The sequence below is a fragment of the Cariama cristata genome, unplaced genomic scaffold (assembly GCF_000690535.1).
Source record: "Cariama cristata isolate BGI_N322 unplaced genomic scaffold, ASM69053v1 scaffold19432, whole genome shotgun sequence".
In the NCBI taxonomy this organism is placed as follows: Eukaryota; Metazoa; Chordata; class Aves; order Cariamiformes; family Cariamidae; genus Cariama; species Cariama cristata.
Genome location: NW_009603473.1, coordinates 20,580 through 35,284, shown reverse-complemented (window position 1 = coordinate 35,284; position 14,705 = coordinate 20,580). Strand labels below are relative to the sequence as shown.

General features: G+C 44.0%; 1 protein-coding gene across 2 annotated transcripts in view; it reads right to left on the bottom strand.

Moving 5' to 3' along the window:
- Positions 1-1,355: 1,355 nt before the first annotated feature.
- LOC104156536 (neuron-specific protein family member 2) overlaps positions 1,356-14,705 on the bottom strand; it is a 33,751-nt gene continuing 20,401 nt past the window's right edge. Inside the window, exons 3-4 of one of the 2 annotated variants that reach the window (XM_009695227.1) lie at positions 3,657-3,767; positions 1,356-2,094 (exon numbers count right to left, since the gene is read on the bottom strand). In XM_009695227.1, coding sequence (XP_009693529.1) covers positions 1,903-2,094; positions 3,657-3,767 — 303 coding nt within the window. In that variant the 3' untranslated portion in view covers positions 1,356-1,902. The remainder of the gene's footprint in view (positions 2,095-3,656; positions 3,768-14,705) is intronic. The other variant, XM_009695226.1, reaches the window with a different exon arrangement.

The following is a 14,705-nucleotide window of genomic DNA, read 5'->3' as shown; positions in this document are numbered from 1 at the left end:
CTGCAGCCACACTCAGCAGCACCAGGCACGCACACATCGCCACCCACCACCTCCCAGCCCACCGCACCAGTTGCCAAAAAAAACATGCCAGAGCCACAGACACGCTCAGTCACATCTAGCTTTATTTTAATCCCGTCAGAAAAGTTCAAGAGTTACACCAAAAAATACTTCAGTCTCTGCTACCTACTGACAAAAAATACACCACAAAATTATAAACTGTTCAGTGGTTTGCTGGAGTTTTGATTGTTGGTGGAGGGGGTGGTTTGTACATTTTGAGTGAGAAATGAATTTACAGGTGGAAGGGGAAAGAAGGATAGGAAATCAGACAATGGCATTTGGCACTACATTTTTAGCTACACTATACAGTTATTTATCATGATGTCTGTTAGGACCGAGGAGTTCTGCCCTCATTTACACCCTCTAGTGTCTATGTATGCGAAATGGAGGACAAAACTGCCCAATGCGGGGGAAGAAGGGGCCAGTTCCTAATTTCCATCGCAGCCTAACCACAAATCTGAAAAAGCAGCCTTCGTCAAATGTGACCCTCGCCCTCCCTGTGCACTCTGCTCTGCTGCTCAGTCTCACCCTGCCTGCGCTGCCGAGGAGCAGAGGTGCTCTGCAGCAGCGGCTTGCAGCTCTGAAAAATGAGAAAATGAGAATTCTTTTTTTTTTTTTTTTTTAAATCCCACAAGTCTGCACTAATTGCACATGCCATTTGTGGGGAGAGGATGTTTTACGCTGGCCAGGACTGGATTAAGCTTGGGGTCTGGTCTTTGTTTGCAAGCAGAGATTTGATGGGACCCTTGTACTCTGAGAGCATGCTATGGCCATCCCTCTTTAATTACCTAGAATGACATTAAATACTGAAGTTTCTGAAGCTGAAGGAGGGAAGCAGGAGCATCCCATTTCATGGGTGAGGGAAAATTAGGGGCTGAAAAGTCAGAGGCTCAATACTGTACTATAGTATCACCACTCTTGAGAGGCTCCTCAATTCATAATGGCATTTCTTTGTCTCTTGGTGACTCTCAGGAGAGAGGTCCCGAAGGATGAAGCCTCATGTAAATTGCCAAAGGTCATGCAGGAAATCTGTGCCAGAAGCAGAAACTGAAGCCCTGATCTCCTGACTCCTAGTCCTGTGCTCAGAAGTATATTCATGATTTCACTATAGCAGCCTCTGTCTGCTTCCATCCTGCTCCATATCCAAGTAGCAACCAGGATTTCAGTCTCAGAGCCCAGCCAAGATCACCAGCACAGTAGTGGCTCATTACGAATGCCTGGATCTTTCTGGATTTACTTAGGCCACTGCACAGGGGTATGTGTACATGTATGCTTGCACGTGTGTATGTCTGAGGGAGGAGGGGATGCTTGTATTTCTCTATCAGCAAATGAACGTTGATGCTAGATTCAATTTGACAGCAAAATATCCCCCCTTTGGCAAGCTAAACATCATCACAATGTCTTTGTACCAGGTTCTTTCTACCCCCTCTCTCAAAAGGATTTCAGCTCTTCCTTCACTGCATGTTAAGCCTCTGTCACAGCTTTCCAGCAATGATAAAACTGCAGGATTCTCTTTGCTGCTTTTATCGTCTCTGGCTGTTTATCTAATTTGCTTTTTTTGTTTTTTAATTTCTTTTTCTAACAAATAGTTAAGCAATGATTTAAAAATATTTTTACATTGTAAGGTACAGTCAACATCAAACATGCCTTTGTACAAGAGCTCGACTTGGTTACAAATCAACGAGAACAATGCACGAAAAGAAATATCCATTAAGATGACTCCTGCACTTGGGTTTTTTTTATTCCTGTAGTGCTGTTAGCACAGCACCCTCAGCTAGAGCAATGCAGTACAGACATGGTGTTGTCCCCCCACCCTCCCACTTTGCCTATCACCGCTTGTTAACTTTAATGACCTTCTGTCTTGGCAGCCTTGGCTTCATGGTTTACCGATCCTGAAGACAGCCAGGGCGATAGGGCCCGGGAGCTGGTCTGCTTGGCCATGCTGTAGTGGCTGATGACGGTGTAGAACCTGCCCCGGGAGTTGGAATCCTGTGCAGAATAGTATGCATCCAGCGAGGCTGGGATGCACCGCTTGTGCTGGAAAGGGGAAGAAAGCAAGAGAAATAAAGACTGGTCCCGTCAGCCTCAGGTTCTCACTTTAAAAAGCTCAGAGTTAGCTGTTTGCATAGATGACATTTGACTCAGACTTGCTGCAGCAATAACGTCTGCTGCGCAGCCCCCGACCACGGGAATGTAGAAAGTTTAGAGTCGGGCAGGCGCCTTCAAAACCTGTTGCTATTGGCAACCCTGATTGCAGGCTGATTTCATCCATGGATGGGAAATGGGAACTGTAAAATGAAAGTCTGACTGGTTTGGTATGTTACTGGCATGCACAGAGACCAAGGCCCCTTGCTGGAGTCCTACCAGGGCTGGCTGAGCAGCTCTTATCACGTGCTGGACTGAAAGCTCTGCAGAGCGAAGTCCAGGATTAATCCTCAGACAAGCAGAAGACAGGCAGAGGCAGAGTAAGCTGCTTACGTGCTGCTCTGTTACAGTGTGTTATCTCTGACCTGAAGGACAACCACCTTGGCTGGAGATGGTAGGAAGCGTAGCCCAACTGACCAGCCCTTGTCAGAGCTTCTTTGTGCAGACACTGCCCGTGTATCTCTGCTGCGCTACTGCGGACACTTGTGTGCTAAGAACTGCACAGATAAAACAATTCACTTTGCAACAGCTGTAAAAGAGCAATCAAATGGTAACAAATGTCGGACTGGTGGGTATTCACCGGAGTCGAAGTAGCACCAAGGACACAAAGGGCCCCAGGTACAACTATTATTAAATTACGAGATACCCCGACTCCCAGTTCAATGTGACTAGCTGAAATTTGAGTCCAAAACCTTTAATCTTTTCAGAAGTTCAGGTTTGTATCTGATTCTGAAATTCATGACTCCATGCTAACTTCATTTTTATATAACCTAAGAGAATAATTCACAATGACTAATACACCAACATCTTTACTTTATTTTCCAGCCCAAAGACTATCCCCAGTGTGGTCAAGACTCCTGTGACTTTATGAGTTTATTCACAGTAAGGAGTCAGTGAACTATTTTGCAAACTTTTTTCTTTTTTTTAAATCTCATCAGACCAGGCAAATAGTTCTCTGTGAATATTCAATATAAAATCACTGGGCAGCAGGGTTTTAGCAACTGAGTTACACGGTTTTGTTCTTCATAGAGGCTCAAAAAAACACGTAAAAATGAACTACATGGGCAAATTCTGATTTCTTTCACAAAGGACACGTGCCAGCTCTCTGGGAGTTTGCTTTGCATTAAAATGTATGCCAGTAAGCCTCAGTCACTTCAACGTGTGGGAAGCAAACACGGGATTCCAGCTGCAATAAATCCATTCACAAATATGAGGGATCGTTCCTGAACATCTGTCTGTAGTGTTCACCAAATGCTAATCCCAACAATTACAGTGTAACAGTAGCTGACAGAGGCAGATGCAAGTCCACATTTCCCATAACACTTTTCTCATTTTAACACATTCTTGCCAAATGCTCTGTTTGGCCTGGTCAAAAAAGCAGACTAGACTGTAACCATGTAGTCAATTAGAGTCTATCATTATCTCAGGCAATTCATCTGTCTGAAGTTTCTTACCTTATAAACAAATCCATCTGGGCAACTGTGGTCATAAGTAAAGGCTTTGTATACCACAAGAAACACTATGCAGGCAAGGAATGCAAGAGCCAGACTTATGAGAATAGTGACCTACAAAAGAGGGATAATGTTACTCTACATATGTTAAAATGGCATATGAGCAACCTCATAATTAAATGACTTATAGTAACAGCCATCCTAACAGACTGCAGTCTTCACTCCACTGCGCAGTACTTAACTAAGCATGGTAATTGAATGAATGCTAGATCCAATAGCCCTGAATTCTCACATCACTTCCATCCCTCCACAGACCTTCAGGAGTGCACATTCCTGTGTTTAACCCCTTGCAAATGTATGGATTTTGCTGAGGCATTTGGTGTTCTCAGTGTCTTTGTGTTCCCATGCTCTCAGCTGTTCAACCGGCAGCATCGTCTGCTGGCCCAGCAGGACCTGCCAGCAGCCAGAGTCCACATTCGGGGTCTAATCTGTGCAGATAAGCTGCCTTATCACCATGGCGAGATCCTGCTTTTCTGAGAGCAGAGGTAGGCAAGCAGGTAGGAAGAATGAAGCCTCTGTAGCACATATCCCTTTGTGCCTTCTAGGTGAAGCAACAAGGATAAGTTGTGCCTCAGGTACCTTGCAGAAGGGAGGGCGGGAGAAAAGGAATCCTTCTCTGTTTATCAAAGCTGTAAAAGGACAACACCCCAACCACCAACAAAGCCCAGCATGTAAATCCCACAGCATGTCCAAGAGGAGATGCTGGTGTTGGAGGCACCAGACACAATACCCTCTTTGGGGCTCAAATATTCCCCCTCTTCTCATTCCCAAGCAGGTTACTTTGCTGCACCATTCTGTTTCTTTGTTGTAGCCCACTTCTCTCCAGCCTTTCCAAGTCCCTCTTAAATAGTTCCTTCAACAAGTTTCCTGGCCCCATTCAGATGTCCCAATCCTTGATTTTAGCTGAGCTGTGTCCTCCCTAAGGACTGAGCAAGGGTCCCAAATGCACCCCCGTTCTCCCCTTCCCCAAAGCTTTCTTGGTCCCAGCTTGATAATTCTGCAAATGCAGCATAACTGGCTCTGGACTTCTACTGCCTAAATTACAGCAACCCATCCTGTCAAGACACTGATCTGGATTGGCATGAAAAAAATATCGTAATCCCTGGGGCTCCAGTGTTACCATGCAAACTAGAGTTCCTAATCAAATGAATGCACTTACAGAGATGATAGGGGTGGGAACAGCGGCAGGGGAAACTTTAAAAGCTGTTGCATGGCCAGCAGCACGGGGAGGGAGCTGTGGCAGCTCCCCAGCTTGCTATGGCTTGCTGGGACTGAGCACCAGCAGCACGCATTTTGCAGGATGTTTGCCTGCATGGGGAAGGGGCTGCAATGTTCCTGTGCTTGGTGAGCCTGTGAGAGCTTACGCTGAGGAAGGTCCTACAGCAAAAGTTTGAGGTCAGGCATGGGTTTACAGAACGGAGAGCAAACAATGAGGTTTTTTGCCACCTACAACCTCAATTTGTTTGCTTCAGAATCCCTCTTTCTCATGGTGGCATCAGAAGCCAAGCCCAGAGCTGCAAATTTTCCCTGGTCACATCAAAAGCCATTCACTGAGAGAACCGCAATGGCAGGACATGGCAGGGACTGTGTGCCTGCTAATGCCCTTGCCTGCAGGCGTGTCACCACCATACCATGCATGTGCTCATCCTCCAAAACATGCCCCCCTCCCAGTATCAGGGCTGCACCTACCTGTACTAAAGGCTATCATTATCATTTACTGCCCTAGCAAGGAAGAGACACAAATTTTTCAGCTCCATCTAGTCACTCAGGGTTCATCCACCCTTTTGTTGTTACAGTTAGGTCACAATCCTCTTTATTTTCTTGTACAGGTGTTCAAGGAAATTGAATAGTAGGCACAGGCAGAAGTTGTTCCTTAACTAATGTATAGGAGACCGGTGATGGTAGAAAATGGGGAAAAACAGAGATAATTCCTACAGTATAGTGGACAGGCTTGTCAGGAACAGCAGCTAACAAAGAGGAAGCTGGCCAGATCTCAGAATTCATTGATATAATATTATTACTATAACAATAATATTATGTGATATTAGTAATAGTATATCAATAAAGCGATACTAATTGCCTAATATTGCCTGAATTTTGCCCTAATTCTCTCCTTCAGTCATCACAGCAGCTGTAATTGAGACCTGTATGATATGCAATCCCTGCACAGACTCAAAGGGGCCACTGTGATTGCTTTCAGTGCAGGAAAATACCTCTCACTCTCACCAATCCTGCAGAAAGATGCACTGCCCGGTGAGATGTATTCCTACATTGCACACAGCACATTGGGACTATTACTGAGAGAAGCTAAAGCAGCCCTGGCAATGCCACCTGCGACGCTGGAAGATCCAGAGCTACAATTTTTGTGGCTGTTCCAAGATAAAAAGAAAGAGTGAAGGTAAATCTGCATGCATGGTATTAAATATGACCCAACACATCCAGTTCAAAACTCAGGAAAGAAAGAGGTGTGGAGATGCTGTCTAGCAGGAGAGATTCATAAGTTCATTGTTAAGTCAGAATATTTTAGAGTAAAGTGTAAAAAGGTAAGAAGATTGGGGCTAACAGGCTTTTCGAATGATGAACAGTTCACTGAAGCCCCGACCCACCTTTTAGAATAACTGCTCATATTAACCTCCTCCTTGGGGCCTAATCTGCTGCAAAATGGGTCAATTAAGCAAAAGGCAGCTGCAGAGGGAGAAGCACTTACTGCTGGATCTCATAAGAGAACATGTGTAAGAGAGTGCTGGTGTGCTGAAAAGGTAGCTGGTAGAAAAGGAGTATAGTTGTATGAATTCCACTAAGTCTGACCAAGAAAATATGGGCTCCACCTCCTCTCCATCAAAGCATGCTTGCCTGCAAGTTTGAATAGAAATATTTCAGACCAGCTTTAAGGTAGCCCATGGGTTCCCAATCTGGGGAAGCCATATCCCTTTTCATAGTGCTAAAGAGGAAGACGTCTCGGATTCAAGGGAGATGGAAATGGAATTTGCCAGGATTTCTGCCCTAAAAAGAAGCTATATTACACCTAAAAAAATGAAAAAAAAGTCACTTTGAAAAAGTATAGTCAAAAGGAGAGACTTCCTCGATTAAGTATGCCAACACTGTCTACTTTTTCCAATAGGGGACCTGGGAAAAAAGACTCCTCTCCAAAAAGTCCCACCACAACCCAACTCTGGCAGGCCAATGTGGAAGAGCACTTCCCCCTGTAGAATACATGTTCATCAACTCTTCCCCATTTAAAAGGGGAGCATGTTAGGCCTGGTACTTCCTACTTAGTTTGAAGGCACTAAGGCAAGACGTACATCTTGCTCTATCAAAGCCCATGCTTGGGGGGCAGCCCTGGTTAGAAATTCAGAAAATAAGAAATGCTGAGCTCTCCAGTTTGGTTGTTCTGCCCTAAATACAATGCACAATGAAAAAAGAAATATTGCTTGGCTTAAGCTGAAGGAACAAATTTGTGCTCAGAGCAAAGGAAGAGACAAAGGGCAATGAAATTACACCAAATGCCACCTGGGAATGCATAGAGTGTAACTCAGTGACAAAGTACCTCTTGTTCCTGAGAAATAAGAAGCTGTTCATCCTCTAGCTTTCTTTCGTAAATACAGCCTTCATCATCAGGGCTAGCAAGAGCTGCACACCAGCAGTACACCCTGTGCTATGATTCCTCCTGCCCTAATGTCTACCTGGCTCCTTTCTCCTCCTCTGCATCACTGTTTCCTCCATCCCAGAGGGATCCATCAGGGCTGACTGCACCCAGAGAAGAGGCTGTGAAAGGGGAATATCCCTGAACTGCGAGATGTCTCCCTCACCCAGAATGACTGTGTCTGCCTTCCCCAAGGGTTGTCACCAAGTTATTTTGAAGGCTTCTTGCTCTGAGCCAGTTAAAATGGTCAAGTTCTTCCTTTAAGCTTCAGAGAAAGAAAGAACCAAGCTGTCCGGAGCAAGAATGAACGTCCCTTCTTTTGTTAAATCCCACATACATGCGCAGCCTATGAAATGACCATTAGTAATGCGATTTGACGGCTTCCTTTCCTCTCGTCTGCCCACTGAGCCCCTAAAAATAATAAATTCCCCTCTGCTCTGTTGCTCTGCTAAAGTCCTGACACCCAATGCATCACCTCCCAGGAGCAGGTCCCTCTGCTGAGTCCTTCCCCTCCCTCCAGGGTGCAGTTGAGCCCATTCTCACCTCCCTCCTGCCGTTTCATGCACTTGCAAAATTACAGCATGGCACAATATTACACATGATGATACATAGTGTAAAATTGCTCTGGGATGAAATGTCATGTAAGATGCTAAAACGCAGAGAAAAGGAAAGAAAAATCCACCCCTGGATATTTTGCCACGCCAGAGCCAAGATCCACCTCTCTAGCTATTCCAGAGCATACGAAGCTTCATTAACATTCAAACACCAAAGAATCACAGAGCTGCAATACCTAATAAACCTCTACTTTTTTTTATGATTAACATGAACCTTGGCAGTCTCTAAGCAATATAAACACTCACAGAGGGGAAATAAAATTTAGTGAGCAGATAAAACCTAGAAGTGCTGCAGGCATGAATCTATCATGTGTGACTGCTCGAGTGGGTAAAAGCAGGGGGAGGATTTGCCCGCCCTTTACCCAAAGTCTTATATGATTCCCAAAGGTTCCCTTAAGAGGGGAGTGTCTGCTGGAATGAAGAAGAGAGAACATCATTACCACACCAAAAAACTCCCCATCCTCCACAAAACATAGAAAGAGGCCTTTAATATCCGTGAAAGATGATGTCAACCTCCCATCAACAACAGCACACTTGGCTTGGTTCCTCCCCACCTTTCCCATAGATGAAGTACACGTTGCATTTTTCACAACAGTACGGATAAAAAAAGAAGATATATCCTCATCAGGCAACAGGACATAAGTTGCGACTAGGTTTTGCTCCAGTGAGATGATAGCTAATTGCAATAGTGTTCCATCCACCAAATGGCTTTCGTGCTGTCCATCGAAGTATCCTTCCTATTCTCTTTGATTTCAACAGCTGCCCATGATTTTTTTTCATCAAAAATTCACTTTTTCCCTCTCTAGCTACAATGAAAAGCCTTATTTGAAAGCAAACCAGAGAACAATGCCACATCCAAACAGCAGGGCATTCTTTTAATAGCCTTTTCCATTGCAAGGTTTCTACATTTTTATGCCTTATTGTTTTCCTTGGCAAAAATTTTCTGGTTTGTGCCCTTATTTTTCAGAGAGGGTGTGCACCCTTAACTCACTCCCCACAGAAGCCAACAAGAGCGAGGAGCTGCTGGTCCCTCCAAAAATTGAGCCTTAGGGACTTCGATAGCAATACTGATAACCTGCTGAGCTGCAGAGCCTGCAAGTAGCTACACACCAGCGATGGGCTGGTACTGACTGTCACACAAACCAGTGAGGTATTCCGGTGCCTTAGAGTCCTGGAAAACCTCAACTCTCTGGAAATACCTGGGCAAAAAAAGGAAGCGGCGAAAGGCAGATCCTGAGCAGAGGTTGATGGGAATACGACTGCACAGAGCAGATATTCGTAAGGAAGGATTTTCAGGCAGTGTAGGTGGGGGAAGGGTCTGTCAGCAGATGGCAGTTCCCTTAAATTTATGCACTGTTTGAACTGAGTTGACAAATATTTTTTTTCCCAGTGGGGACTGGCTGCAGACAGTTCTCTATTAGCATTCAGCATCCAGCCTGTGCTGGTGAGTTGGGGGGGTGTGTGGTTTTGTTCCCACTTAAGCCACATACTACTTGCATTAGCAGCTGGAGGAACATAACTTATAATCATGGCCCTGGTGTCAAGGCTTGTCATTCCACCTTTATGTTTTGTTCACGGGCACCGCTGATGGTGTCACATACTGTGAGGACTCAGCATAAAAATGGTAAAAAAAAAAAAAGTTGGATAGGGAGAGAAAACAACATGGGCATTCAGATGCAAGCCACCTCACTGTGATACACAGAAGAAGACATCCTACAAAACTGTGAAGCAACATCTTTTGAAGAAGTAAAGCGTTGTTTTTTCTAACCTAAACCACAATTAATCTATGAAATTAATCACTATTAATCTAATAAATTTACTGTATACAATATGGTTGGCAGAAGGAGCTCAGTAAGATTCCAAAAAGATTAGACGTTCATATGGCGAGCCTTCACATGGCTTGAAGTAGGGCTTAATAAAACAAAAGGCACAGCCCCCTCTGCCCCACCACGTTTTTGTATTTGATAGCATGAACTAGTCATTTAGACCCAGAGCCACAAAGGCAGTCAGGTGTCTAAATCTCCTTTAGTTTCCTACAGGATACTAGAATCAGTAGGCACTTTCTGTAGGCTCAGGTGTCTTCAGAGGGGTAAGAAATTGTCCATCTTGGATTTTCACACATCGCTCTGACACATCTGCCTCTGGGTCACTAAAATGGGTTTCCAAATGAGATGGGTCAGCTAGTCTGGTACAGCACTGCAACCCTTGTGCTCCACTACTAAAGCTCAAACCCATTACTGCTCATACTCAGGCAGCAGCCTTAGCACCTGCTGTCTAAAATTCATTTGGAAAATCACTGTGCTGCCCTTTCTTTTGGAGGGAAACAGCTGCATTCAGTCTGGCTTTGGAGGAATTCAGCCAGTACCACCTGCTGTTTGTGGATCAGGATAAGCCCCAGGTGCCCAGGTATTTGAAACCATCCTCCATTTGCCACCTAAGCGGAGGAATTCTTAGGACACAAACAGATGATGTGATCCCCATCAATCTGCCCGAAGAAAACAGCACAGAATATCTCTCCCATGCTGATGCAACTCTTGTGAGAGGCTAGCAAGCAGGGATTTTCATCAGCATGGATGGCACTTCTTAGATATCAAGCATGATTATTTTTCTAAGCCTGGAAAATAAATGTTTGATTCTGCCACCTTTCCCACCACTCAGAGTATGCAATATATATGCTCAAAATAAGAGTACAGCCAAAAAGATGCCACAACAGGGAAAAGCATTACTGTCTATAGGAAAACCAGCCAGACAAGCAGCACCCAGAGAAGAGTTAATGCTCTCAGAGCATAGAGTTATGTGTTACTGTGAAGGAGATCAGTTTAATTCTCAGGTAAAGACCATTTACCATGTAAAAATCCCTACAAAACTCTGCACAGTCTTCCTAGTCTTAGCAGCTGTAATGTGAATAAGGGACCTCAGAAGCCAGATGCCTCTGTCCATTCCTGCACTGCAGTCTCATCCTCTTCACATTCAAGTTTGTCAGGAAAGGATGCCACTGCTGATGCCATGTCTGGTTCTACAAGATACTTTCAATGTTGCTGGGTATTGGGAAATTTTGTGACCTTTAATGGGCAATTCAGTTGAAGAATTCTCTGTTTTTTAATTTTATCTTTGTAGAAGAAGAAATATTCAGAATGAGGCAAAATGTGTTATAAACAAAATTGGCAGAAATTCTGTCAAGGTTATTTTCACAAAAGGGTGTAAGAGCTATGCTTGAATAGGCAACAAGGCTCTTTCTACAGTTTATAGCAGCAATGCCACTACACCTGGAAACCTGTCAATCCATTGACAACCTAGTTAACTTGCATGCAAGGAAAGAAAAAAACCCCACAAAATCATCAATCCATTTGCCACAGAGCCACTCCTAGAGGTCCTGCTGCTCAGTAGAAAGGTTTCAACTGTAAGGGCATCTCAGTATACATTCATACACTCATGATCTCATGATAAGGATTTTTGCTTCACAGTGAAAAATTCAGGAGAGTAATTTTTTCCCCTTCATCCCATAACTTCTTCCAGCTGATAATTAGATGCAAGATTGACAACATCAGATCTCAACACGAAAGCTACAGCTAAAGTGAAAGGCTCAGGAGCACTTCCCAGCTCCAGATGATCCAGCTGTCTATCCTGGCTGCCTCCCACCTGTATGCCAGGATGAAATCCAAGAGTGAACCACCTCATCATTTGAATCCAGGTTGTTATTGTAAGAAAACTCAGGCATGTAGGCAAGGAGGGAGCCACAGGCTGACAGGACACTCAGATGGACTGACCAGGGGATAACACGCCAAGAAGAGCTGCTCCACTGTTTAGACTCAGCCAAAGAAATGGTGTGGTGCATTGCCCAGCACCCTGTTATACAGCCTGATCCGTTCTGCAGCTAAAACTGACTTGGCTGCACTTCTTCAAAATTGGCATTTCACTCCCGATTGTTAAAAATCTTTTTGTAATAAGTTGCTGAGTTTGCTGATCTTGTGGCAACAGCTTAGCCTCTGAAATTTTGAAAGGCTAACTGAAAAAAAGTGACACAATTGGGTCTTCATATTTGCTTGGTACTGTTCAAGAAGATGTAGGATTTGTCCTTTATTATTACAGCACAGCTTTATTCCAGATGGTGTCCAGATTCTTAAGTAGCATCTCTTAGGAGATGCTTTGTAAGAGGAAAATGTCCTTAGTCATGTATCTAAATCTTCAGAGCTATGGGAAAATACTCCTCAGTGCTACATGGCTTCTTAGATAAAGCTTAAGGGTTGGTTTTTTCGGTCCTTTATCTTAGAATTCATAATCATAAACCAATTTGGCCCCAATCCTCCTAAGAACACCGAACACCATCTGTGAGGATGGTATAATCTTGGGGTCCAAAAACATCTGCTCCACTATTTCATGGGTTTCTTTCAGCTCACGCAGCCCAGCAATCAAAGTCCGAAAGACTCACAGAGTAGAGAAAAGAGAAGGTCATTTCTCCAACTACCCTAAATCCTCAAAGGTATCCACTTGAAACAGCACTGGCTGTCTCTGCGCCAGTTTGCTATCCGAGCCACGTCCCCGTTGGCTCTACCCATCTCTGCATACACAACCCCACCAGGACTACACCAGTGAACCTCTCCAAGTCTGCAAATCTTAAAAAGAAACATCGATCTTCCAAGATGATTATGTACCCACCAGCAATTCCTCTGCTATGTGCCTTGTAATACTGTGAGTGCAGCACGAGTGTGGAACAAGAACACCATGTTTCTAAGCAATTTGTCAAATAATTAAATTATGCACACAATAACTAGCTGGCTCAATTATATTAGCCAGTCTCCATCATGTAATATAATTTCTAGTGGCTGTTTAGGCACTAATAGCCTCAGATCATTTTAACTGTGTCTGGTGCCAGCTGCGGTCTGCATGACGTCTTTCTGTGCCAAGTCAAACCCCTTGAATGGAAAATTCATGGCTTGGTTTCCGAGCTTCCGTTCCTTATGGAAGTTCTAAAATGCCATTTTCAATAAGGATGCTTCCACCATTGAATATTAGTGAATTTCCACTTAGGTAAATAAAAAGCTCTGTCTGGTTTGCTTCTCCTTTTCTGCCATTTAATGCCATTAAAAAAAATCCTCCACCAGAATAGGCTGGTATATTGAGATGCTATAATATTGTTTCTAGGAACACCAAATAAATACATGGGCTTTTCGGCAGGCCATACAGGTGTTTAAAGGTCCTTTCCCCCCTCTTCCTACAAGAATATTTTCTTCCTTTTTCACCTATCATAAGCCTTCCCTCCGTATTTCTGTGACTCTGCTACCTTCAAAAGAAAAGAAGCAAAAACTCAAAATTAAACAAGTGGGGTGACTGAGGAACACTGCTTATAAAGGTGCTTTTCTTCCCAAACCCATGGTCCTTATAACACCAAACGTACCATTTCATGAGCTGAGCAATGCTGGAAGAGGCTTCCTTCCAGATCACTAATTTGAGATGGTTTTTCTACTAGTGGGATTGCAGCAGACAGATACATCATCTCCACAGTAACCCATCATCAGTGACATGCTGCAATTTCCCATCGCGCAAAGCCTTGGCTGTGACATTTCCTCCAGTCACTTCACATGGGACATGACAATAGATGTCTCAGCTCATCAAGGGCCCTTTTTAAATGCATTAACAGGAACACAAGATAAATCGAGTCATCAATAAAATGTCTCCTTGCCTACCCTTTGCTTGCCAAGACTCAGCCTCTGAAGAGTCTCATACATGCAAAACCTGACCCTCTCCCTGCTTCCCTCGCATTGGGTTTGGTGCAGGGAAAGCATTAGGAGCTCTAAGTAAGAACAGGTTCAGGGATTAGCACATGGCAACAGACCTGGGAAATACAGGTTGTGTTCCTTGCTCTGCTACTGGCTTTCCTTGACACCTGACACACACTCAGGTCCAGCTCCACAGCTTGCTCCCCACTGGTACTCCCAGACACCCCAGCAAGATCCACCCAAAGCTGCAAGCATCTAAGTCCCCAAAAGCTTGGCTTTTTCTGGGCTAATGCGTGCAAAACCACCCAAGCACCAACACTAACCCATGGCCAAGGATCAGGCAGGTTCTAGGGAAAAGTTGAGGTCTGTTTGCTTTACGAAATTACCTTCTTCCATAGGCAGGGCAACTTTCAAAGCAAACCTTTCAGACTTGAGTATCTAAGTACTGGGCTACGGTACACAATGGTATTCCTCCCAGTGTGTTTTCTTGTGTATTTGTCTCTCCCATCACTGTCTTATATTTTGATTTTACATGTGTCACTACCATTTTCCTCATCAGCCACCAACAACAAAAGACTGGATTTAAAAGTCCTCAGAATAATTTAAGCTCTTTATATGCCAGGGCACAAGATAACTTTCCCCCACCACTCCCCACTCCCATGGACTTCTTAGATAAAGTGAAATCGAAAATCAGGTTTGCACAAATTAAAACACCTTTGTTCAGTGCACTTGTGGTTAAAAAAAAAAAATCAATTAGAAGTTTGTTCCTTCAAGAAGGTCAACATATTCACATGCATTTCAGCATCTATGTCTACCATCATGGGTCAGGAAATACAGCTAATAACATGGCAGCATTGGTGGTCCAGCACACCCATTTCTCTTAAAAAACTTATTGCTATTACGTGGGTGCTTCATACAAGGACAAAGTGAGGACTTGGCGAGCAAAGTGTCCCCTGGGTAACTTAAGAATTAAAAGCCTTTCAATTTTAAATTAGAAATATGAAGCTTTATTGCTGCA